General features: G+C 32.4%; 1 protein-coding gene across 1 annotated transcript; it reads left to right on the top strand.

Annotated features, from left to right (window-relative positions):
- The first annotated feature begins 473 nt into the window (after nt 1-473).
- On the top strand, nt 474-27,355 carry LOC145278023 (sodium/potassium-transporting ATPase subunit beta-1-like). Its single transcript, XM_080130227.1, has 3 exons — nt 474-651; nt 19,266-19,776; nt 26,586-27,355. Exons 2-3 carry the CDS (start codon nt 19,351-19,353, stop codon nt 27,072-27,074), a joined length of 915 nt encoding a protein of 304 aa, XP_079986353.1. The 5' UTR covers nt 474-651; nt 19,266-19,350; the 3' UTR covers nt 27,075-27,355.
- Nucleotides 27,356-27,897: the final 542 nt, after the last annotated feature.

Here is a 27,897-nt window from a genome sequence, read left to right as displayed (position 1 = left end):
TATATATATATATATACATTCCTTATATACGAGCTATGCAACACTGGTAGTGGCGGGGCACCTCTACAAAATATGCAATATCATTGGGGCTAATCCGCTTCTGGCCTAAATATATTGCATTTAAATCCAAGGTTTGTCTTTCTGTTTGGTGGTAGACTTTTGCCCACAGGAACTCGACAGAAGGAATGCCCTATAAAAATATACATCTTCACACTCTGACCATATCTGCACTAACAGATAAATACCAAACCACTTTAACAACGTGCCCATTAAATCGTCATTATAAGTCGTAATCAAAATGGTTAATCGTTACTAGTAATTAATACAAAAAAGTAAATACTTCGCCATTTGGGAACATGATAATTTCGACTCTCCTTTGTAACCCGTTTGATATCGGTGAAATCATAGCAAATGTCACTTAATTACACCGAAATTGCTTTAACCTAACGATAATAAAACCATTCGAGAAATTTGTTTCGAATTAACGCTTTTTCCCCTCCATGGTTCTATTTTTTTTTTTTTCTTATTGGAACCATTTTGATATTTTGCTTCTAACCAATGGGAACTTTTATTCTAAACAATTACTAATTCTTATTTGTTTCTTGCTGATATACGGATATTGGAATATACGCTGCGCCGCATATTTCAAAGGTAAGATGTTTTGTTGTATATTTCGGAATGTTTTACATCAGTATTTATGATTTGCATTATTTAGATCAAAAGCCCCAATGAAGGTCCACTTGAACCCCACGGGCCCACTGAAGCTTTAAGGGAACTCACTAAAAATAGTTTTACATTCGAGGTCCCAGATAATTAGTAAAGTATGAAAAGTTGTTGAATATATATAACTAGCAGGCCGCCCAGCATTGCCCGGCGTAAAATATGCTTAAATATGATATTTTAATTGATGCATATTTCGTATTTATTATAATAAAGCAAATTATCTAATGATTATTATATTGTACCAAATATATGTAATAATGATTTCAAAAGTGAAAAAAAAAAATGACTTCAGTGCCATCAGCTGGAAACGAAACCAAAGCATTCAGCGTTCCAACAATATTCGTTATTTAGCCCTTTAGCTTTCGTCATTATTGTCTGAGCTATCTGATGAATGTAATAAAAAAAGGCTAAAAATGCATATGTACGCATGACAGAAGAAAATTGATTAACTCTTGTCAAAGTCAACTGTTTCTTTTCAACTTTGTCTGCTTAGCAGCTACTTTTACAGGGTGTAAATTAAATCGAAAGTATTTCCAAAGTCAAAATACCGTATCTATCAAGTTTCATGTCTGTAGACCAAATATTCAGAAAGGAGTTTGGTAGAGATGTTTTGTACACAAGATCAAATATATACACACACATATATATATATATATATAACTACTTCATTTACTCACATAAAATTAATATACGAAAGTATAAATTTATGCGTAAACTTTAAGTATTTACTTCAAAAGTGCTCAATACATAGGTAGAGCTCGTTTACTTTATAAAATACATATGGCGATTAAGCTACACTGAATATTCCGCGTTTCATCCACTCTAGGATTCCTCAGGCTTACGCGCATAAGCCTGAAGAATTCTAGAGTGGATGAAACGCGGAATATTCAGTGTAGTTTAATCGCCATATATATTTTATAAAGTACTATATATATATATATATATATATATATATATATATATATATATATATATATATATATATGAGAGAGAGAGAGAGAAATATAAAACTATTTCTGTGTGCTACAACGTTTTCATTCTAAATTATACGCAATTATTCACAATGTAGAAACTCCACATGAAGTGAAAAATGAAACCAATAATCTAAGAAGAAACCATAGAAACGAATAATTAATTAATGAACGCTCGTTTTTCAAAGGTATATGCAAATAAGTAAACCTTCATAACTCGCTCGTATATCCGTGACGGAATATGTTAAGAAGCTCGTTTTCATAATTTTTAAAATTTAAAAATAGAAAAATACGGTTTTTAATAGTCATGTCAGAGCGAGAAAAAAACTTCACTTTATAGGCCGCCCGGCATTGTCCGGTTGTAAAATTTCTTAAATATGATATTTTGATTAATGCAAATTTCGTATTTATTATTATATTATATTGTACCCAGCATATAGTAATGCTTTAAAAAGTAAAAAAAAAAACAAAAAACAAGTAATCTCGTTCATCAAGAATCGAAACCAAAATGTTTAGCTTACAATTTACTTTTTCCTTTGACGTTAATGCCTGAGCTATGAAGACATATTTGCTGCAAGGCTAACAAAATAAAACATGAATAGCTATTACGTTATGCATGCATATTTGTAATGCTGTCGGTCGACCTTTACCTGCCAAATTTCATTTTTTTAAATTTTCACACTTTTGCACCGATTTTCCTCGGCTAAAACCCAAATATAAAGTTTTTCATAAGTTCGAATGTCCTATATATTAAGTTTCATGTCTGTAGACCAAAAACTGACAGAGGAGTTTGGTAGGTAAATTTTTTAAAACAAATATATACGCACTAATAAATATATATAGAAAGATGTTTGTGTTTACTATAACCTTTTACGCAAATATTAAACGAGTATAAATCATATAGCATATCTGCATGAATATAATTACACGTAATAGTTAACTAAAAATGATCATATCATAAGAAACCCGAAAATAAACTAAAAGGGGAATAAATTAAAATGAATATTTTAAAGAATATTCAAATTAGTTAAATCTTGGCAGATAAATGCAATTCCAAGACCCATATATAACAAAGTTGTATAATCTTTTTAAATAAATAGAAAAAAGGTGTTTTAAAATGAATATCAATACACAAAATAAATGTATAGGATTATATATAGATATTATGTATACCATTGCATTTATATATTAATAGGATAGTGTGTGTTATTTATTTTGTGTTTCACGCTTACATCCGAGTGACTGTCGTTTAATTGTTATGCACTTCTATTTCTTGTAATAAATAATTTTACCAAGAAGTCTTCATAAGTTTTGGTTTCGGTTTCGATTATATCTGATGACACTTAATTCATCTATTTTTTTATAAATAATTTTACCAAGAATTGTTCATAAGTTTCGGTTTCGGTTTCGATGATAGCTGATGACACACATTTTTTTTTTCATAAGTTTTGGTTTCGGTTTCGATTCAAGCTGATTTTTTTTTAATTTTTGAAATCGCAACTTTATAATATATAAAAATCGATAGAACATTACCTCTATAATAATATATACAAAATCTGCAAGAATGAAAACATCATATTTAAGCGTACTTTACGACCGGGCTACGCCGAGCTTTCCTGCTAGCTTAGATAAATACTTTAGCAGTTTTAATAAAAGAGCTACAATAATATAAGAGCGTCTCCATTTATGCTGAACATCTACAGAATGCCAGCATCAATATATTACATATGAATCAGTCCGCTGGGGAATTTCCACATGTCCAGCTAGTTGATTATAAATGTGTTTCGGAATATTTGAGATGAGGATTCATAATTTGGATTATTTGGACTACTGTTCTCATTTTGGATTTTATACTCAAAACATTTCGGCCGATGTACGCTCCAACCTTCTTCAGCGGTATTGTGTCAAATTTATGGATTTTTATACTGACAAGATGCACCTGAAGAAGGCACGAGGTTACATCGGCTGAAACGTCGTGATGATAGAATCTAATATGTGAACAGTAGTCCGAATAATACAAATATTATAAATTATCAATCGTCATCTCAAAAAATTTGAAACACAATTATAAATATGTAATCTCTTCTCTACAAGTATATAAATGCAACTTTGTCTCTCGGTGTGTTCGTTCCTTATAGAATCCGAAACGGCTGAACAGATTTTCTTTAAAATTTACAGAACATTAGCATGTAAGTCTGGGAGTGATCTTAGTAAAGTTGTGTCTCAGAATACCCTCGATAGTTATCGATAATCAATAATCGAAACCATGGATTTAATTTATCATCGATAAAGCCATTTTTTTCTATGTCGTCGCTTAGCAACAATGATAGAACAACAGCCGTGAAAATTATACTGTGGGTAAGTTGATAGCGTGTTTTTTGTTTGTTTGTTTGTTTGTTTGTTTTTGTTTTGTTTTGGTTTGTTTGTTTTTTTTTTTTACATGACCTGGTCTGTAGTTTCAAACCCAGCACGTGGATTTCTTATTGTTTAAAGAATTTTATAAGACTTGAGAATTGACGTGTTTTTTATTTATTTATTTATTTATTTATTTATTGCATGACGTGGTCTTTAGGTTCAAACCCCGCAGGTGGATTTCTTAATGTTTTGTTTTCGTTAAAAAAGGTTGCATAAAATAATTTTATAAAAGAAACAGTAGGTTTTCTAGAGTGCAATGTAGAATAACATATTTTGGACTAAGTTATTGCATGGAGGCATGTGAAGGTTCCTCCCGGGCGATTTCACGGATTTCGACAACAATAAAAATATGGGAGTGTGAAATATTCGTGATCATCATTCAATCCCGGGCAACGTCGGGTCTCCCTGCTAGTAAAGGTGTAAAAAGAATACGTAATATCGATAAGTGTTTTTTCTGTGGTTAATATTTGTGTTGGGATGATTAATTGGAATTGGGAATCGGAAAAATCAGAACATTTGAGAGTATCGAAATTGGTATTGGAATCGAAAAATATTTTCTGGAGCCAAAAGGCGATTCCTTAAGTTATCTTCTTTTTTTTTTATTTTGTTTAAAACAAATTCCTTCCACTGCTAGTAATAATAATAAAATAATAAACATTTTATTTAAAATAATAAACATTTATTACCAGTAAAACTAAAATCGATAAATCTTTCCACCACAAGTGTGTTATTGTGTTTGCGAAAATATATACTCGTTTAACATGAGTTGCTATAGCAATCAGGAAAACACAACAACTGCATAGTTAAATATTTAGAAATTTATAAAGAATCAAAATCGGAATTGGTGATTGTATTGAAATCGAGAATTTAGTACGGAATCAGCAATCGTATTGGAATCTGGAAAAATATTGGAATCGTCACATTACTAGTTAATATGTATTGTAGACGTAGGCTACGACACGAACTATCGCAGCATACGTGTAAATTAATCATCCTTACTGTTTAATGGAGGCAAATATTTTTTTTATCGGTTTTGGTTATGTGTCATTTATATCATTTTATTCTACTGGAGATTTTTTTACGCAAATGAACACATTTTTATACGTTAATAAAGTTTAATAAGAATTTATTTTACGTTCATGAACACATCATTATTTTACGTTCATGAACACATCATTATAAATTAATAAAGTTTAATAAGAATCTTTTACGTTAATAAACACATTATAGATTAATAAAGTTTAATAACAATTGTTTGACGTTAACGGATACATCATGATAAATTAATAAAGTTTATACATAAAAAAATAATAATAATTTATTTTTACGTTAATGAACACATCATTATAAATTAATTAAATTTAATAAGATATTTTTTTAATGATTACATCATTATAAATTGATTAATTTTAATGAGAATTTTTTGTTAATGATTATATCATTATAAATGAATTAATTTTAATAAGAATTTTTTGTTAATGATTACATCATTATAAATTAATTAAGTTTAATAAGATTTTTTGTTAATGGTTACATCATTATAAATTAATTAATTTTTATAATAATTTTTTGTTAATGATTACATCATTATAAATTAATAACGTCTAATAAGAATTTTTTAAGTTAATGAATACATTATTATACATTAGTAAAGTTTAATAGAAATTTATTTTTACGTTAATGAATACACTATTATACATTAATACAGTTTAATAAGAATTTATTAGCACGAGAGCTGTTCCAAAAGTAAAGTTTCATATGTTTTTACTCCAAAAGTGAAGAGCTATGAAAACGAGAATTCTTACCATTTAAATGGGCGACCTTTGCTTCTTCAGAATATATTTTTCTACATGGACACCAACCATTCTTAATGTACATTTGCTAGAAATTTAATGACGCATTTCTGATGCACGTCCATGACAGTGATGACTATCTTAGTTTCACACCGTCAATATCTTCAACAAAGAGATGAAAATTTGAGGTCATGAAGGCATAAGTTCATGTATCATGACAATTCAATCTGCAATTACCTCTGATTAATGAAGGGGGAATAAAACATAGGATGCATTACTTTTGGAAGAAATATTTTTAAAAATATGTATTCATTTATAGATATGAAGCAAACTTCTATGCATTAGTATGTAAGATAAATCGTTGCACGAAAGAAAAACAAACTCTTTTTAATAACTAGAATGAAAGGGTTCATTTAATTAACTATACCTTCGGAATAGATGGAAGGAAGTTCGACAATGTTCAAGTGAAAAAAAAAAGGAGAGGTTTGTCAGCAGTTTAATTCAGGCAAAGATAGTAATTGCTTGAACGTCCAGTGCAGAGAGAGAGAGAGGGAGAGAGAGGGGGTAGAGAGAGGGAGTGGAGAGAAAGAGAGAGAAAGCGCCTTTCCTTGTTTTTCAGGGTTCTCTGCTGACCAACTATGATTCTCAAATCGGGCTGAAGTAGTTCTTCAGAGAATAGATGAAATCAATACGCCAATTTCATTTGTTAGTGTGTAACCAAATCATCTAGCAGGGAAAATTTCTCCGTACCTTTACTATTATATGAAATGAACTTTATATGTATGTGTGTCCGTGTGTCTATGTGTCTGTCTGTGTGTGAGTTCGTTCCCTATGGACTCGAAAACTGCTGCGTCAATTTTTTATAAAATTCCACACGAAGCTACTTTATGTGCCTGGTAGTGTTCTTAGATAGGTTTTGTATCGGGATGTCTTCCATAAATATTGATGATCGAATTAATTTGATGAACGAAAGAATAGGCGATTTCGACCTTACACAGCCTAACATCACAAGTGCATTTGAGAAATTTTATTACCACATAAGCCGAAAGGTCAGGCATATAAAAATGAACAGTAGGTTCTTTGATATGTTAGGGGGTTGTTCGGAATTAATTTTTCTGTTACGAGCACAATTGAAGCATGATACTTGACTTTTGCATTTTAAACTTTAATGCAAGCCATTACATATAAAAATGATTTTATAAAATCAACAGTAGGTTCTCTACAGTGCAATGTATACTACAATGTATTGTGGACTATGTAACTGCAGGGAGGCATGTGAAGCTTCCTCCTGATGCACCAGGATAGATCCCCAGCAAGAGCGGGCAATCACTTGATTGAAAAGTGGGCGATCTCCCCGATTTTGGTAACAATAAAAATATGAGAATGTGAAACATTCGTTGAGCATCATTCAATCCCAGACAACGTTGGGTCTCCCTGCTAGTGAGAAAATAAATTTGGGATGTTCAAAAGACAAACTCAACAGGAAATTTTTGATTTAGATCATTAAGACTACTATTTCCATATGGCTTGTTATTTTTAAAGCAAAATTTACTGGCGACGACGGTGGAAAAATGCATATTGTAATGTATAAAAAACGGGGTACTTGTGCATTTATGACCCCACGATTTCCACAAAGATACTCGGGTGTACCGGGCAGATGACGGGAAGAACCGAAAGCGATCGATAAGTAGGTTTCTTGATATAAGGACATTTTTTTTTCAATGTATTACTTCATGAATTTCAGTGGTCGTCGCTAATCTGAACATGGTGAGGTGGGGAGGGTGTTGTAACAATTTGTGTTTGTTTGTAATAAGGCTCGCCAGGCCGTTTTTGGTTCTTTGCGTCATCTACCGAGGACATCCGAGTAACTTCGTCGATATCGCGAGTCAATAAATGCAGAAGCACAAAAAAACGAGTTGTAAAAACAAACGTTTCAACCGATGTAATCAGCGACCTTCTTCAAGTGCAATCTTTCGAATTTAGAAAATGTTTATGTTCAACTAATGTTTTTTTAAGCGTACCTTTTATTTATTTGACTGAAGTGCTAATTATTTCTGTGCTATTCTTAACTATTATCGTTTGTATAATAAGGATGGACCACCTCAATCTGCATAAAGCAGTAGATTAGAAATGATTGCTTATCAAGTCCCAAAGGCCACTTGAGAATAAGAATTAATGAATGTAAGGTAGTAGTATCATAATCTTTAATGGTGTATATTGAGTATAATATGATTATTCAAGAGGACAAGAATTTGTTTACATTGAACTTGAAGGCTACCATACTGTAGTCGGCCAGGCAGTTCTAGGAAAAAAAACTTTGTTCATGGAATCTGCATTTAGATTTAGGCACAGATAGAGAGTGGGGAAAATTGTTGATAGTGGTTGTAGCTAATCGAATGTTTATTTCTGAAAGTTTTACAAGGGGGGACTATAGATTGGAGTTAAGACAAGTATTTGCCATGAAAATAACAATAGAACAAAGACAGGCTCCAATGTCTCTTCTGTGGGAAAGAGGTTGCAGAGAGGAGGAAAGGGCATTATCTACTAGGTTTAAAAGCCGGTTTTGAACTCTATCAAGGCAGGAAGGTGTGCCGAGCAGGTCCTGCTCAAATGTGGAAAAACATTCCATTTTAAGATGTACTTGATTCTTATAGAGTATTGCATCGGCAGTAAGATATCTACTGGAGCGGTAGAATGATCCAAGCATTTTCCCAGCGATCTTGGCAACAAATTTGATATACGAGTTTCATTTCAGATCAGGAGTGAAAGTCAGTACAAGAAGCTTTTCAAGACATACTGTTTTCCCAAGACGAGAGCAATTCATTTCAATTGGGGCCTCTTGACGCAATTGTCCTCACTAAAGCATTCTAATTAGTTTGCGTAATTCTTCAAAAGAAAAAAAAAAGGCGAAAAATTGACCAATTTGGAGTTGTGAAATGAATGGCAAAATAATTTATGTTTTGGGGTCAAAACATTATTATTATTATTATTATTATTATTATTATTATTATTATTATTATTATTATTGTTATTATATTATTATATCGATCTGATTGGAAACCTGTGGTATTCTCTGGAAGCTGAGTGACAACAAGTCTCCCCAGACGTCCAGCCCTCTCCACCTCCTTCGATAGCATTTGCAAATGAATTTGCATCATCGCAACAGCCGCTTACCATTGATTTCTCGCTGGTAGTAGCCATTGGTTTATACTGGAATTTGAGTGGCACTCAGCCTCCCCAAGGTCCCAGTTCTCTTTGCGCTTGTCCAGCCGAGGTCTGGTTGGCGCTCGCTCCTCGGTCTTTCAGTCCTTATTGAACCTTCTCGGCCCTTTGGTATCATTTTTTTTTTGGGGGGGGGAGATCGGTGATGAAACAATGGGGGGAATGCATGATGGGGGGGTGTAGAACTTGTAAATATGCAGTTTCGGTGTTCTTCATTCCCTGTAATGCTTATTCGTTATATTGTCTTGTGTTACATAGAGTTATCATTGAAGTTATCACTAGGGTTATCATAGAGGGGCACCAAATTGACGTTTGGTTTATAACATAAAAGGCGAGGACCATAATTGTATTTGTTGTCATGGAATGATTATTATTACAATGAAAGGAGATTATGCGTGTCATAAAAGGATTCCGTGTGCGTATGATCGTCTAGTTTCATATGCGGTTGTGTGTGTTCATCTCTAATTGTTCATATGCTTTTGTGTGTGTGTGTGTTACATGCATTTTCTTCGACATACCTTACTTCATGTGTCGTCGATGTTGATCCATCTGGAATTCATCTTCTCTTGGAGGGAGACTGGTACCTGTTAGACGAAGATTTATCCCCCCAAGACGATGAATTGGTTTTATAGTTTTTTTATTTACCTTCCAGATGTCGACACAGAATATGGAAGTGAATCTTGCTTGCTTTGAACACGTCAGCGTCCCCCACCCCCAGTGAAGGGGAGGGAACAGCTATTAAGCCGTCCGTCTTCTTCAAAGCCCAAATCCAGTCTCTCAGATCTAGCCAACCTGACCACGTCACTCATACGTAATCTGATCAGCTGACCCTCGGTTCTGGTAAACGTGTCTACACTCCACGTTTACTCACCCCCCCCTCTCTCTCTCTCTCTCTCAATCCATTCTGTAACATTCCCCCACCCCTTTTTATCAAAATGCATTGCGAAGGCATACATTTTCTACTTCCCACATTTACTAAGAATGGGATATATATGCTCACCCCACTGGCAAAGAAAACTGTCATACCTTTATTCAATAATTAATAACATATACTAAGTAAAATAATATCAACAAATAATACCATGTGGCGCTAATCCTTGCGCCCTCAAAGGTCAACAACTCCCTGTGACCCCATGGTCTCTTCATAATTTAAATCAGAATTTCAGGAGCATCCTTTACTCCCGTCGACACTACGCGTGATCGATAAATTCTCGGCAATCAACCGAATAATAAAATCGAGGTCCATCTGCCTCTTCAAAACGGACTATAATCGTCCTTGGCTTTACAGATCAGCTTTTCTTCCCATAGGTAGCACATAAAAAAATTTTCCCATCCCAAGCCTTATCCTATTCATCATAAGCCTACTCTTATTACTAGTATTTTGTGGGAAACAAAAAACCTCTTAAAATTCCTTATGGTGGGTAGCCTTCTATTTTCCTAAGTACTTGCATACATATTTCATTCATCTTCTCTTGAGCGATTCGTAACATAATGGCCACGTCAGCCATTGCACCCCCTCTGCCCCTTACGCCATGTCAGAGGGCATTTCACTTGCTCCCTGAAGTTGATTACAACTAGATCCGCTCACGCTGGACAGAATACATTCCGTTTACTGCTATGTCAGAAAAAACTTTTTTTTTCCAAAGTCGGTAAGCGCAACCTGCCTTGAAGACACATAACTTCACGGAAAACATCGGATTTCCACACATGAAGTACTCAAAGTTGCTCCATGTTGATTCTACTCGAAATCAATAGAAATCACGATAAAAAAAAAATTCGAATCACTTCTCGAGAATAATGAAATTAATAACTACCCATGTAATTCAACACCTCTCCAAAATTCTAACATGCTTGCCACAGAAATTAAATTCCATTCACGCCCCACTTTTTCTTTCATTTCTTCATCTAGTTTATTTAACCCTATAATTATCCTTTTTTTCTACCTTACTTATGTGGTCAAAACGTCACTCATGTCGAATAGAACATTTATTCTACATTTCGAAAATTAAAATTAATACCGACTGAACCTTTTACTCTTCCGAAACTTAAGAACTAGTTGATCCCTTATACATAACCCAGTAGTGTTTTTTATATTATTATTTATTAAACTGTTTAAATCTTATTTCTTTCTCTTTTTCCCAATTTTATTATTACTATTATGATTATTAATTAATTAATTAACAACACGTTCTTTCTTTTATTAATCATTCTTTCAATAGACCCCACAAGCAAAGATTCCACCTCCCCATTCTGCGAAAAAAAATTACATGTCAAAGAACAAGAAAATTCTGCACAATACCGTTTGACAACATATCAATTACATAAAAATAATAAATTAAAAAATACAAAAATATCCTATAAGCAATCACAAAGTCCCATCTCACTAATAACAAAATTCCAAATAATAAAACACAGATTCGTGGAAACCCAAAATTGACCACGTCATCAACTCCTGAGGTAAAGAAAAATCACAGTCGTTTACAAAAAATACCTAGACATTTACAATTAAAATACATAGTCGTTTCTAAAATACGACTTACTTATAAAGTCTCAGACAATCCTAACACATCGATGGAACTAAAATTGTCCACGTCAGAAAAAAATCCTAAGAAAAAAAATCGTATAATTAGTGAAAAAGGAAAAAAAATCACATTGGCAGAACCTATCCATTGTTTTTCATCAAAAGTACATATTGTTTTTCATTAAAAGTTATACTTAGTTTCACAGTTTAAAAATGCAACAAAAATATTCATAACACATATTTGTGATTGACGTGTTTATCTTTTGGTAAGCTGAAAGGCTCATTCCTGACCCACACTGTTACTAAAGTCATATGTTCTATTTCTTTTTTTTTCTTTCTGGTTTACTCACCGGCTGTTCATTAAAAATTTACAATTTATTATCTGTATGTCTATCGTCATAGCTGTTTTTTTTTCCAATTTCTTCTATTGTTTTTTCTACACAGAAACGTTCTTTTTTTTCTTTTCTTTTCTTTTTAACGTACCGTTCTACCCTTAATTCTTCTTATTAATTTATCATATAAATCTACCTATATATAACTTTAATGTGCCTGTTTTTTCTTCAGAACCATTTCTTTCTCTCTTTATAAGAGGTTCTTCATGTGTAAATGTGTATTTCTTTTTTTTTTCTAATTCGTCTAGTGGTTTAATCGACCCTACGTTGTGTGTGTGTTGATTTGTATTTTTTCGACTGTTCTTCTTTTTTTTTCAGACATTTTATTGTGTTGGATTGTTTTGTTTTTTTTTAGTCTATTTTTTTCTTGACACTAAATCTGCATGCTTCCACGTTGTATTTTCTTAAACACAGGTTCGATTATCGCATCGTTGATGCGAACTGGTCCACAAGCACCAAATTGAACGTTTGTTACATATATTTATCATTGAAGTTATCACTAGGGTTATCATAGAGGGGCACCAAATTGACGTTTGGTGTATAACATAAAAGGGGAGGACCATAATTGTATTTGTTGTCATGGAATGATTATTATTACAATGAAAGGAGATTATGCGTGTCATAAAAGAATTCCGTATGCATAGTTTCATATGCGGTTGTGTGTGTTCATCTCTAATTGTTCATATGCTTTAGTGTGTGTGTGTTACATGCATTTTCTTCGACATACCTTACTTCATGTGTCGTCGATGTTGATCCATCTGGAATTCATCTTCTCTTGGAGGGAGACTGGTACCTGTTAGACGAAGATTTATCACTCCAAGACGATGAATTGGTTTTATAGTTTTTTTATTTACCTTCCAGATGTCGACACAGAATATGGAAGTGAATCTTGCTTGCTTTGAACACGTCAGAGTCCCCCACCCCCAGTGAAGGGGAGGGAACAGCTATTAAGCCGTCCGTCTTCTTCAAAGCCCAAATCCAGTCTCTCAGATCTAGCCAATCCGACCACGTCACTCATACGTAATCTGGTCAGCTGACCCTCGGTTCTGGTAAACGTGTCTACACTCCACGTTTACTTACCTCTCTCTCTCTCTCTCTCTCTCTCAATCCATTCTGTAACACTTGTATTATTCTCCGCATTCAAGGGTTTTCCTTAATATTTCAGTCGTTTTCATTATCGTTAGTCATTGTACTTTTGCAGTTATTCCTCTGATTCCAATTTCTGACAGTCTTTTTTCGAAGTTTTTCGGTATTGTTCCTAGTGCTCTTACTATTATCGGTACTATTTGGACTTTCTACATCATCCAAATGCCTTTTAACTCTCTGGCTAGCTCTGTGTATTTGCTTCGTTTATTATTATTATTATTATTATTATTATTATTATTATTATTATTATTAATTGACTTGAGCGAGGGTGTGTCGCTGGATCGATTACTATGATTAGAAAAATAAACAATTAGATGAGAAAAAGTAATTGACAACTGAAATGATAATCTACTACAAAAAGAATGTGATTTTAGAAAATACAGAAAAACATAATTTTTAGTTTGGATAAACAAATAACCAGATGTATGTTAGGTCAGCGGTTGGGGTTTTGGACACGTGATGAGAAGTGGGTTTGGGGAGATTCTAGTCAATCGTTAGCTGAACATCAGAGAGAACGGACGACTCAAGGGGAGTCGGTCTCTCCATGACGCAGAGAGCGGAGTTTTCTCAAGCAGCAAAGATGTGAACATTGTGTAGCGGGTACATATTGGAGTGTGTATATATCGGGGACTCAGAAGAAAGGATGATAATGAAATTTATATTCTGAGTGAGACATTTATAAGAGAGCTGAGAGAGATGCAAGTTCATTATTGAAGGAACATGTAATACAGTTTTTTTACATCTGAGGCGGAGAATCTTTACTAATGATCGAGGAGGGGACAGACAATTATTACTTGGAGGATTTTATACAAAGTTCGTTTACAAGATGGTGATGATAGACAAAACACATTTGCCTTTCAGTTGGTGGAATGACGACATGAAGACAAATAGTTACAAAATATAGATCGTGATTTCTTTATTCATCAGCTAGCTGATTGATAAGTCAGGAATTCAAGCTTGTATGACTACATGGTCTACTCTTCTCCCCCTTCGCTTCTAAGGACACCAGCTCCACTAAGTCGCAGTCCGACACTCGTCTGTGACTGTGACTGTGATTCTCTGATTGTCTCTAACTTGGAACCCTGCCTCAATATGTTGAGAATCTCCTTTCTTTATGAGGTCAAAGGTGTGCTGTTCCACGGGAATAAATTTCACGTGCATTTTACATATGTCTGCCCAAACACACTTTTGGCACAGAAAGAATTCACAATTTTAATTGTTCACTATCTAACCTATTTTTAATCATTATTTATAAACTCGTATTGTCCATTCTTTTAATATCCAGTTATTTCTAATAGAATGAACAATCGACTGCATTCCTAAATTAATTATCTATCTCTGACATGAATAATATTTAGCTATTTGCGAGAACAATGCCAATCGTTCTGCATTCCGTGTCTTTTAACACTTGCCTACTGGGTTCGATTCTAGCCTTTTCCTAATATCATTTTCAAACTGTTACATTTTTTAAATGATTTCTCGGTTGAGTTCTCTGAAATAGCCGATAAGGATGTAACATCCTCATCCTCAGCAAAAACAAAAGGATGAGAAAATTGAAAAGAAAGAAACCAATCTTTATAATTTAAACGATGTATCTTTCATTTATATTTTATGATTAATTTAATTAATTTCCTTAACATTTAAATTTGCACACGTTACTCTAGTTTTTTTTTTATTTTCTTACTTATGAAGAGTTCTTAAATGAAGAATTACTAGTAATCTCTCACTGATAAAACCATGTAATGTTCCCTGGTATCTGGCTGATTACAAGTTACTCCACAGATTTTCATTACTTTCGACCAGTGTATTCTTGCTGATAATTCCCGTCAGTTTCCCCGGAAATTTCAGTAACAATAGGTCTCCAGAGAATTCCAATAATCTCTATAGTTTTTTAGTGAAGGTCTTCTTGACCCATCACTATAATTTCTTTTACGGTAAAAAAACAGATATTGTAACACCATTCTACCTGCATAAGAGCCAGATCTATTCTAAGATAGAGTACTGCTATTATATCTTAAGAAGTCCTGCTTGAACCCTCTATATTTTTTGTCCTGAAACAGTATGAAACTGACTTCTCACTCTACTAGTGGAATGATCTCTTATCTTCCCTCCAGTCTTTGTCGCATAGCAAAGATGTTTGTAATAAACAACCCAAACAACTTCTTGGACACGGGCTGAATAGAAAAATTTAAATCATGAAATATTTTCATAACCCCCCCTCTCTCTCTCTCTCTTTCTTTCTTTCTTTCTCTTTCTCTTTCTCTCTTTCTTTCTTTTTCTCTCCTTCTCTCTTTTCTCTCTCTCTCTCACTCTCTGTCAAGATATTTGAGCTTTAATTTTCAAAGCTAAAGAAAAGGTTAACAGAAGCCTTTACTGGGAAGATATAAAAATTAACTCACAAAAACTAAATATTGAACTAGGTTTTAAAAAGAAAAATTTTCCATTAATATCATTAAATCAAATTAATGTAAAATTAAATAAACTTGAAAAATAGAAGTGTATTATTGATATATCCCGCAAAAATGGTATATTCGTTTGAAGTAGCTGGGTGATCTTCATTATAGTATTTAAGTAATAATCGACATATTCATTTAACTAAATGATTGTTTGTGGTTGGAGCTGTTATATATTAAGCGTGAAGCTTCAGCATAACTTTCGGCGTCTCTTTAGGTGGCTCTACGAGTCGGTATTTATGGCTTAAAGAAACAATCATATTATTGTACGGGGGAATCAATAAGTACTCATATTGGTTACATTAATTATCAAAAGTAGAATACAGTGAGTGTACTTCACCTATGATCTATGTGAAAAAAGTCCAGATGCGTGTTGGTACAGATTTCTCCATTAGATTGAACAATGCACAGAATGATTACCACTACGCTGCTTATTCTCGAAGAGATATTTGCTAAACTTAAAGGTGGAAAATATTCAAAGACTGATTTTAGTGATATATATATATATATATATATATATATATATATATATATATATATATATATATATATATATATATATATATATATATATATAACTTGGGTGCCCGGAGTTTCCCAGGTATTTGGACGTGTATGTTAAGAAAAAAGTGGTAGTAGACAGGCAGGCTCGAACCCGTACCGCAAAGAAGGAAAATAACGTGAAAAAGACATGATGTCTTTGCCGTTGCCTCCATTGCCAAACCCGAAGTTGCGAAGATTTAGATTATGGCTAGTCAATCGAAAAGAGGGGATGATTTTCGAAAATATCAGCGAAAAAAGCGATCCCTCTTCGTAGAAAAGTGTCCAGTTAAGGGTGAAGGAATTAATTTTTTTAACCAATTTTTCAATGTAGATCGTCTATGCGATGTCTGGTGCAACGCCTATAACAATAATAAAACTTACGTTAGTTTCCATGCATGATACACATTAAATAACATAATTGCCTCTCTCTGAAGTAAATTCTAGTCAGTAACACACAAGTAATAAACTACGAAGCCAATGTCAAGAATTAAAGATACTTGAAGCTATATCCATTAAAACGCCCAAACCTACCCTTAACTAAATCGTATTTTATTCCAGACACAAAACCCTCAAATGTTTGTCGTAACTCCCGACCTCAAGTGACAGTACTGACCACAGAGCTAGAAACTGCCACCTCCTCATCAGGTCCTCACAGCGTTCGCACACATACACCGCTGCTACTATAAAAAAATTACCAGCCCTCCTCGCAAATGATGTTAACAAATCCTTCCTGTCTTCTTGGAAAGATGAAAAGCACTACCGCCGTCAACTTCAACCTATATTAATTCTTTCTATGTACACATTAAAAAATCATCAGAAAATTTGAAAAATTAACAATATTATTTATTTTTATTTTATTACTATGTCCATCTTTATCTCCTACGCCTTGCCTTGTTAAGTATTTGGAATACTTCCACAGATTATTCTAAATCCAAATTATCGGTTTAATATTATCATTAAAAGGATATTATTAATACTTGTAAAATTGTGAGAATTTACCTTATATACTAGATATATAAATTTGAGGTCAAGTAATATTTAAGCGGGAAATTTCTTCATGACATTGCCTGATCTTTACTTCTCTTTTCTTTTTGTTTCTTCTGCATATGCTTCTGACTAGGAATCTTGACCTATATTTGAGCCCCGTCAAAATATCTGTTTGGGCGGTGATATATTTCGTTGCTAAATCTCTCTTTTCATTTTCATTCTCTTCCTTCCCCCTTTATTTCTTCATTTCTTTATTTTTCTGTCTTTCCCAGTTCCTTGTCGTTTCTTCTTTTTCTTTTCATCTTATAATTGTACTCTCCCACCACCATCTTTTTATATTTTAGAATAAGATTTCAATTGGATACTCTTGTGCTAATTTATAAGCATAATGCATAAACAATTTGTTTTCTTTTATTTATTTCATTTCATTTTGCATTGTCCTTCTCCAGAAATTATTTTTATTCGCAAATTGAAATTAATTTGGAGTAGACTTTGAAACTCTTATATTATAATTAAAAAATATTAAATAAATATATAAAAAATTATATGTTTATTAAAAAGCAGCTTCACCGGACTTATATAATAAAATATTTACCGGGCTCATAAACTAAACAAAGGGAAACCAATGAATTATGCCTACTTCGGATTGTTACCTTGTGCCATGGAAGAATCAAAATACGCATCGGATCCTTTTACCTCATTGCTACCAAAGACTTTCACTTCGGAATTTACCATACATTTGGATATGAAATTTATTATCCTTTGCATTTTGAACTAATATATAATTCACTTACTCTATCATTTAAAAACTTTTTAAAATGATTTTCTATGTTTATTGTATTTAGCAAATTAGGCATAAACCATTATAATATTTGCTAATATTTTATCTACTGGGGAGATGGGGAGACATCGAAAACCTATAGGTTAAGGAAATATACTTTTTGAATTGTATTCTAGATTTGAAATTTAACCATTCACATGGTAAAATTTAAATAACTAAATTATGATATATACATATATATATAAATATATATATGAATATATATATATATAAGTATATAAATATATATCTATAAAAGTGAAAGTGTATGTCTGTGTACATTTACCTACACAATAACTCTGCCAATTTTCAGTCTACAGACTCGAAATTTGATATACAGGGTACTGAGACTTGGGAAAAATCTTTGTAATCCGTTTTCGGCCACAAATTTGGCTGTTAAGGGGTCAAAATTCAATGATTTGACCTTAGAGAACTCTACGAAACTCCTCCGACAATTTGGGGTCTAAACACTTGAAATTTTAGATATAGGTTCCTCGGACATGGATCTAACTTAATAACTTGATTTGAGCCCAAAACAATAAATTTTAAGGGGTCATAATCCTTTACATATATATATAAACTCGATCTACTACGATAATATTTATTTTTATTTTATTAATATGCCCCCTCCAGTTTCATATCCATGCTTGAATATATAATGTAAGTAGTGGATTTACTAATGAACAATCGATTGACAATTTTTACTCATCTTAAGTAGAAGGTAATTCTTGAGATAATGGTCACATGACAACCGATACTAATTTCTCAACTTAAGGAGTAATCCCCGGGAGATAGCCTCATAACAACAGAACAAATAATACAATACCCCTCCCCAAAGAGATAGCTATTTCTAATTGAGCATTAAAAGATAACACGTTAGTCTGAAATAATATAGAAAACTGGATTAAAATTTTTTAAATAGTACAATTAACAGACGTAATAGTATACTTTCGGTTTCACTCAGGCAGATACTAAATCTCTATTAGTAATTTAAACTGCAATAGTACAATTAATAAATTAATAATATTCTTTCTACTTCAGACAGATATCAAATCTCCATCATTAATAGAAATAGAAATACAATTTAAACCTCGGACATACCAATACGAAATCACCATCAGTAATGTAGTATTATTATTATTATTATTATTATTGTTGTTGTTGTTGCTATAGTCATTATTATTATTATTATTATTATTATTATTATTATTATTGCTATTGTTGTTATTGCCATTGTTGTTTTTTTATACATTATCATGTTTTACTTCTTTTTTTCCAGTGTGAACCTCTACCTAAATAAATAAGTAACCCAATCAAATTCTAGATTTTTGGAATCTAAAATATCATCGAAAGCCTTTCTTAATATGAAAGGGGACGTTGAATCTGATGATCAGCAGATGGCGAGCCTAGCTACATCGGGCGGGAAAACCTTCACCGCCGACGTGAACATCCTCGATGATTGGGACAGCGACGATGGTATTTGCAGCAGTCGGAGTCCCAAGAAGACGTGCGGTCGAATTGCGAAGCTGGTGCTGTTTCTCGTCTGCTTCTTCGGGCTTCTCGCCCTTTTCTCTGCCGGTGTCATGATCTTATCCTCCAACATGTTCAACGGGAATGATCCAGAAGAAATAGCCGATGAAGAACAGACGGTGGATGGAGAAGTTCCCAACTTGATATTTGAGCCGAGGATCGACAAACATGATACATTGATTCATTGCAGTTACGATTCGTCTGTAACGCGGCCATACCTAAAAAGAATGAATTCGTTCATCAAAAATTTAAATAAAGATGTAAGTAAATATATATTCATATAATAAAATAATGATGCTTACTTGAAGCATTGTATGTAATATATATATATATATATATATATATATATATATATATATATATTAAATTGTAATTCAATGAATTTAAAAAAACTCATATTGAAATGAAATGAAGTGGTTGAGTTTCATATCAAAGAATTTTTATTATTCTAAGCAAGACAAAGAATGCTTTAGAAAATTAATCTCCTTAACCTATAGGGGTTCGATGTCTACCATCTCATCAGAGGAGAGAAAATATTAGCAAATAGTTATAAAGGTATACACCCTATTTGCTAAAGTCAGTGAGACATGGAAAGTCAAAGTGAAAATAATGCATTTATCAGAAGTCCTGTGTCAGGAGGATTTGTAGAAAAAGGATATGAATGTTTTTTAGATCCAGCTTGCTTGGTAAAATTCATGTTATACGTTCTCTACATCCGTTTGGTAATAATGTCCAAGCTATATATTGGGTAATCCGCATAGCTGTGTAGATATCCGAATCGGGCAAGTGTTTGTATAAATTTGTGGGTGGGTCCAGCGATAATAATTCAAAGTCTGGTGGAAACCTTTTCATTAGAAGTCTATATTATTTTTAGTGGGGCGAAGTGTTAGAGAGAGTAGGTAGTGGTAAGTGGTAGGAAGTGGGGTGAAACATATGTGCATATTCATCCCCATATATATATGAACACACATATACATACATACATACATACACACATACACATACACAGACATATACACATATATACATATACACACATATGCATAAACATATATATATATATACACATACATATATATATACACATACACACATACATACACCTATATAAATAGATATCTCTTCAAATAGAATTCAAAGAATCATAAAGTTTGACCGGTCGCTTAATTGAGGTCAGGTCGTGTACTAGATATAGAGACTTAGTTCGGGAAGGGAAGAGAAGGAACAAGAAGAATATAGAGATAAGAACAAAAACAAAAATAAAGATAAAAATAAAAGGATGGGCCAAATACGTAAATGGAATAATTCGTTTTTTCCAGATTTTTCCTAGTTTCATCTCAAATCTCATTGTCAGTTTAAATCGTATTTGTTCCGTCAACTCAAGTTATATATACTGCCCATGAGGTGCTAATTATTATTAATTTTATACGTATCTATATTTCCCTTAGAAAGGGGGATTGACATAAGGTTTAGAATATATTAATGTTTATGAGCTAATTGTGAAACCAATCCTAAGATTATTGATGGAACGTTTTATCTTTGTTTTATGATCATTACGGTAATAGTTCAATGTTAAATAAGCTGAAACAAAGGTAATAAAGTAATAATAATACCTTACTGAAAGACGTTTAAAATCAGTAATATCCAGTAATATCTTTTTGTATATATGCACATGTTAAGTAGAGCCTTACTATAAGCACATTAACATACTACACTTTAAATCTCCTACACGTAATTTGCACTCTAAGATCTAATTATAATAGTATTTCCAAAAACATGTAGCTTCCCAATTAAAGAATTTAAAATTTAGCCCCCATATACTAACCAGAAAAGGAGTAAAAATTCCCCATGGCAAGGTAATCCCTGTTGGTACTAGGGTAATTCAATTCTATAACCATAGTTACGCAACCCCACTCTTTTCATCTTATTAATGTTAAATTAGCAGTGTATGGGTTAAAAATTATCTATGATAAATTTAGGTAAGGTACCTACACTAATTATTGTTATAATTAATGGTGTTAAATAATGGTATACATTCTTTATATCTAAATATATTTTTTTGTATATATGAGGGTATATATATCTGGGTATATATGGAACACGTGTTACATGTGGGTATATATGAGCTTAGATGTAAGTATATGAATTTAGGTAAAAATGGCACCGGTAAAAATGGCACTGGCAAAAATGGCACCGGTAAAAATGGCACTGGTAAAAATGACACCGGTAAAAATGGCACCGGTAAAAATGGCACAAGTGAATAAATAGGTAAAAATGGCACCGGTAAAAATGGCACGTAATGGATTAATGAGAAAAATGACAAAACGAGAACATGCATGAATATCTCACAGTATATTAAAATGGGAAAACGTGCGAAATTTGTCGAATTAAAAAGGGTTCTAGACGACCGGTCTGGTCTCAAATTTTACCCTCGTTTTGAGTTTTCCAAAAGTTAGGTCATGTACTGCGAGGTCACCGGTGTTACAGAAAATAATGAGAAGTTTGTCAAATTTAAATAGATCCTAAATGCGAATCTCGTTTTTGAGATTTCCCAAAGTGCTATTACGTCACAGGTGTCAGAAATAACTTTTTGTGTGGTAATTCATTCACCTCTTCTCCCCTATTATAAGTTGAACACTGGGCAGAAATAAATTTTAAAAAATCTCCCTTATTTACAAACAAGTTCCTTTTATTTTAATTAATTACTTCTATTTATTTGTTTCTTTACGATATATTCGATTCGATGTCTATACTAATAAATGCCTTAAAAATAAGAATTATCGAACATTTATTACTATAGACAACAAAATGAAAAAGTAAAATATACAACAAATAAATGCTACCAAACGCAAGATATGCTAAAAGTAAAAATAAAATAAAAATAAGCAGTTTATATATTTTTCAAAAATACAAACAAAATAACTTAGGCATAAACAATTATAGCGAGGAACAGTCCATTTGATGACGGCTTCTGATATTGAAATCAGAAATCAACATTATGTTATTCGTTCCTCGTAATTTATGTACACTTAGTGTTGTTTCTTTTTTATGGAACTCCTGCATTGCAACATGTCGGCAATGGAGACGAGTTATCAACCCCTTTATGAAACTCAAATATAAAGAAGTTTCTTCATAAATATTTCATGTTTTTTAAATTACTACATTGATGAATTAAAATTATATTTTGATACATTTTATACAACCTTAATGTAAAAAAAAAAAATACTAAAAACAATCTATAAATGTTTTTAGCATATTTTTTTTTCAATTATGAATCACTCATTAAAAAGAAATATTAAAACTTTAACATTATAGTTCGATACATTTTTATACTTTAAAATTAAGTAATCCTTGTGCGTTGAGTCTTATAGCTCACAGCCTAAATATTCAATAACCTCTCCCCTTGGTGCGGAAATAAACTTTTTTATTTTGTAAACAAACGAACGTATTGTACTTATGGATGTTTGATACCGAAAGAAATATGAACTTTAAAAAAATAATGTTACTTTTATTTCATCAAATTGTTAGGTGAAAGTGCAAAATAGTTCACCCCACCTCCATGTTAAGAATGGCTTTCTAAATAGTTATTATTTCAACGTTGTTTGTACTCTCGGGGTGTCAAACATGTATAAGTACCTATTTTACTGTTATTTATATTGGAATCAGTTTATAATTTTATGTCAGAAATATACTCAGTGACCGATTGACCCCAGAAATGTCCCCAGAACGGTTTCATACTCAACTGTGAGCATGAAACTGTGAGATGAATTGGTCATAAAACCTTTTCGCACGTATACGCGACAACACGTGTTATCTTTCACTTTAGTTTAGGTGTCTGTTGAATTTGTTAATAAGGCAATAAAACTATTTTTGGTAATTAACAACATTGATACAGTTTAGCTTTGAGAATTTTGTGTTACTGTTCCCATTCCAGCTTTGGACTACTATTCTCATCTTGAGTATTCCTATTTACTTGCTTCCCCAAGAGGGCAAAGTTAGACACAAGGTCGTTTTTTTTATGTGGGCAATATCCAGCTCTCCTACAAGAGGAACTCTGGATCAGAACAAAAATTAAAATTTTCTCAGTCTGAAAGGATTTATTAATTCTTCATTGAACAGGGAGATAATAGGTGGAGTGTAGCATCAGAAGTGATACTACACTTTGTTAACGTATCAGTCGATGCAACCTCCGACAGAAATTCTGTGCAGATTCTCGAGTTCAACAGAAACATTCCAGAGTTCAATATTTATTCAATAATAGCAGTTTTGGATAAATAAGAAAAAATGGGAAAGCCCAACTTATCAGCGATAAAATACATTAAATGATAAAATAAATTTAGAGTGCACCAAAATTAGTTTTTTCTTTTATCAAAGATAAAAGCCAGTCGAGGATAAGTGTCAACCAGGGAGCTTTTAATTACACTAAACAAAGTGCATCTTTTCTGGATCATTTTTATTTTTTTTTGTTTTAGGGAAAAAAAAAACTTATCCCCGTGTGTGTTTTATCCTTGATAACTAGCGATTCATTATGAAAAAAGAACCCAAAAATACAACTACAACTTGTCCAGAAAAGATGCATTTTGTTTAGTGTAATTGAAAACTCCCACATTGACCCTTATCCTCGAGTGTGTTTTATCCTTGATAAGTTGCGATTCATTAGTCCTAAGTACCCCATTTTGGGGAGCTAGATAGTCACCAGATTAAAAACCGACATTGTGTCTAACTTTGCCCTCGCGGGGTGCAATTAAATAAGAACCTTTAGATAAACAATGCTTCTAAACTGAGGTAATTGTAATTTTTTGTTCCGATCGAAAATGCCCCTTTTTGGGGAGCTGGATATTCCCCAGATTTAAAACCAACCTTGTGTCTAACTTTGCCCTAGCGGGGTACAATTGAATAAGAACCTTTAGATAAACAATGCTTCTAAACTGAGGTAATTGTAATCTTTTGTTCCGATGAAAACTGCCATTTTTTTTGGGGGGGGGGCTGGATATTAAAAATTGTGTCTAACTCTGCCCTCGTTGACGGCAAGAAAATAGGAACTTTTACAAAACCCAAAATGAGGTTAGAATTTGGGACCCCATAGCTTTAGTAGCACCTTTTGGTGCCATTTTTACCGGTGCCAATTTTACCGGTGCCATTTTTACCGGTGCCATTTTTACCAGTGCCATTTTTACCGGTGCCATTTCTACCGGTGCCATTTCTTTTTTAAATTCATTGAATTAAAATTTAATTTATTTGCTCTATCTTGCATATCGAGCAGTTCCTGTTTATATGGGATAACTTATAGAATATTACTGCCAGTAATATTTTGTAAACCTACAATCTCACGTTTCCATAATAACTGATTGTTAAATAAAAACTATTCTGAAGTATATATATATATATATATATATATATATATATATATATATATATATATATATATATATATATATATATATATATATATATATATATATATATACAGGGTCATAGCAGGCTATAACGATTCAAGAATCGGATATATGCCGGTATTGAGAAGGAAGATAAAAACCTGATTTTCGAAAATCTCAACCGCTGCACCAAGATCCAATATATGTAACCGTGTTCAATAATATATTTCGAGGTAAGACCTCTTTATTAAATCCTAGATTTTTCAAATCTCTTAAAACTCGTATGATCTTAAGCGCTGGTAATATTGTTTTCATTGGCAATACTGCAGTTAATAGCATAGATACCCTACAACAAATTAGATTTAAATGTTTTATAAGCATGGCCGAAATAAATAGATACTTATATAAACTTGGATGCTTATTAAAACATATTAATTACTAGCCGATCCGTGCCCCGCTGTTGCACGAGAAATTAGATTATCTGAAGGAATTAATAATCTTGAACTCTAGAATATTATTAATATTAATAATTATAATCGTAACAATAATACCGGTAATAATAAGAAGATACTTTTATTTATATGGATGCTTATGAAAAAATATTAATTATTTTATTAAAGCAAGTTCAACATTGATATTAAAAAAAAAAACTAGACGCGATTTGCAATTAACTGCCATAAACAGATAATTTGCAATATCTGGTGTTAAAAGATACACATATGAACATGGATGCTTACGAGCAAATGTTAATTATTAAATGAAAGTAGGTACAAGATAGATTATGGTTGAAAAATATGCATAATTGGCAATTTATTAAATAGATAATTTTCCATAATAAATATTTGCAATAACTAACTAGATTATGTCCGAAAATTAGGCGCAATTTGCAACTAACTGCCATAAATAGACAATTTGTAATTTGCTAAATAGATAATTTACCCTAAAAGATAATTGCATGCGTAGAAAAGACATTCTAATGTTTATGCTTGCTGCATGTTCATGCCTACAAAAAGATTTGGGTTGTTCAACTTTGGGATTGTTTAGCTTTGGGATTGTTGAGATTTGGAATCTTTTGTAGAAGAGTCTAAGTTTGCAAAAATTAATCTCGCCCGCCATGCAGTACGCACACTCATCCTTGACTTACTTTATTTGAACGTGCCGTAAATATAAAAGTCTGATTTCCATGACTAAATAGTTTTTGTGTTAATTGCTTTTCATAAAGACTTGTTATTGTTGTCAGTACATATTAGTGATGGGACGATTTCAATATTTTTCCCGATTCCGATACAATTACCGATTCCGTGCTAAATTGTTACTTGCTTCGATTATCATTAAAAAACGCATGCTGAATATGTAGATATTTTCCTAAACGTCAAAATACATTTGTAAAGAGTGATCTATTGATTTTAGATTTACTTGTGTTATAGAAGGAATAAATATTTATCATTTTATCAATACTAGCAGTAATGAAAGATTTTACTTTAAACAAAATCCAATAAAAAGACAAAAGAATCATTTTGGCATCAAAAAATAGGCATACATTTTTCCTATTACGATACCCAAAATATTCTAATTTTTCCGATTCCCGATTCCGATTAATTGTCCCAACACTAGTACATATGCTACCACTTCTCCTTTGAAATATATTTAATTAGATATTAACACTGGTTATTAATATTTTTATTTACTTTCAGCCGTACAATTCTAGAGACTGTAATGATGACGTAACACAAAACGGTGACAGACCGTGTCGTTTCAATATGAGCCAATTGGGAAATGTCTGCACGAAGAAGCGAAAATATGGCTTTGACGACTGTCGGGTGTGCGTCGCTTTGACGTTAGAGCCAAAGATTGAATGGCGACCGCTCCCGTATGAGAACAGCTCAGTTCCAATGGAAATCCGGGAGCGATATCGGAGCAACGCTGTGCCTGTTACCTGCCGCGGTGAAACACCGTCTGACGAAGAAAACATGGGACCCATCACTTATTATCCACCCGAGGGTTTCCATTATAAATTCTTTCCTTATTTAGAGCAGGAGAGCTACAATACACCATTGGTTATGGTTCATTTTGAGAACCCGGGTAAATTAATGAACCTTAGGATTCAGTGTTTTGCATGGGCAAAGAACATTGATCACAACAAAAATGAAGGAATAACAAAGTTTGAATTGTATTTAGAATAAAAAAAAATAGAAACAAAATATATAAAATAATGTAAATTATATATATATTAGGTACGTGCAAAATGAATGGTCGAATCCTAAAATGCATAAACTTTTTGACCTTCATTTGAGAAATTTCAGAAAATCAAGCAATTTGAATTAAATTTTCAGTATTTATTAATTAACAATCACAAAATATAATAGACCCATTATTTTGTTTTTATTTTTTGTGAAAACGTATTATTTTTGTAAACAAATAAAAAACACCTTAGTTAAATTAAAGTTTTAAGTACTAAAAATTTCTTAATTAATTTCTGTTTGCTATTTGATATGAAAATAAAAGCATTGTTAACAATTAAAAAAATATTTTAGGAACATTACGAAAAGAACCGTCAAAGTCCGTATTAATGAAATCAATATAAATAAAAGAAAAATTAATTTCTCGAACAATCGATATTATCTTGGAACAAAGCATCGTTTATATCCTAGACATTTTATTAAAAATAAAAGAACGGGTCATAATTATAGAATACATGCCTTATGCAAACTTCTAGAGTAAATGTGGTATTGTGATGACTAATCTCTATTAATTCCCATTTATCACTAACTGTGAATGGAATTGATAACATAATACCTAGTTCGCTGCATCTTATAACAAACGTCCATACAAAATTTCAGCTAAATCGACCGAGTAGTTTCCGAGTAAAAGTTTAACAGGCAGACAGACAAAAATTATATATATATATATATATATATGCGTGTGTGTGTGTGTGTGTGGGTGTGTGTGTGTGTGTGTGTGTGTAATTCAAGTCAACGTAGATTTTTATTTTAAAATAAACACACA

The sequence above is a fragment of the Euprymna scolopes genome, chromosome 6 (genome assembly GCF_053919585.1).
Source record: "Euprymna scolopes isolate OS-2025 chromosome 6, ASM5391958v1, whole genome shotgun sequence".
NCBI classification, from domain to species: Eukaryota; Metazoa; Mollusca; class Cephalopoda; order Sepiida; family Sepiolidae; genus Euprymna; species Euprymna scolopes.
This window is presented reverse-complemented; position numbering and strand designations above follow the sequence as displayed.

Excerpts from the sequence above, each read along its gene's own strand:
- LOC145278023 (XM_080130227.1), top strand. The coding sequence starts at position 19,351 with ATGAAAGGGGACGTTGAATCTGATGATCAGCAGATGGCGAGCCTAGCT. Across the intron at positions 19,777-26,585 it reads TCAAAAATTTAAATAAAGAT|CCGTACAATTCTAGAGACTG; the intron begins GTAAGTAAATAT and ends ATTTACTTTCAG.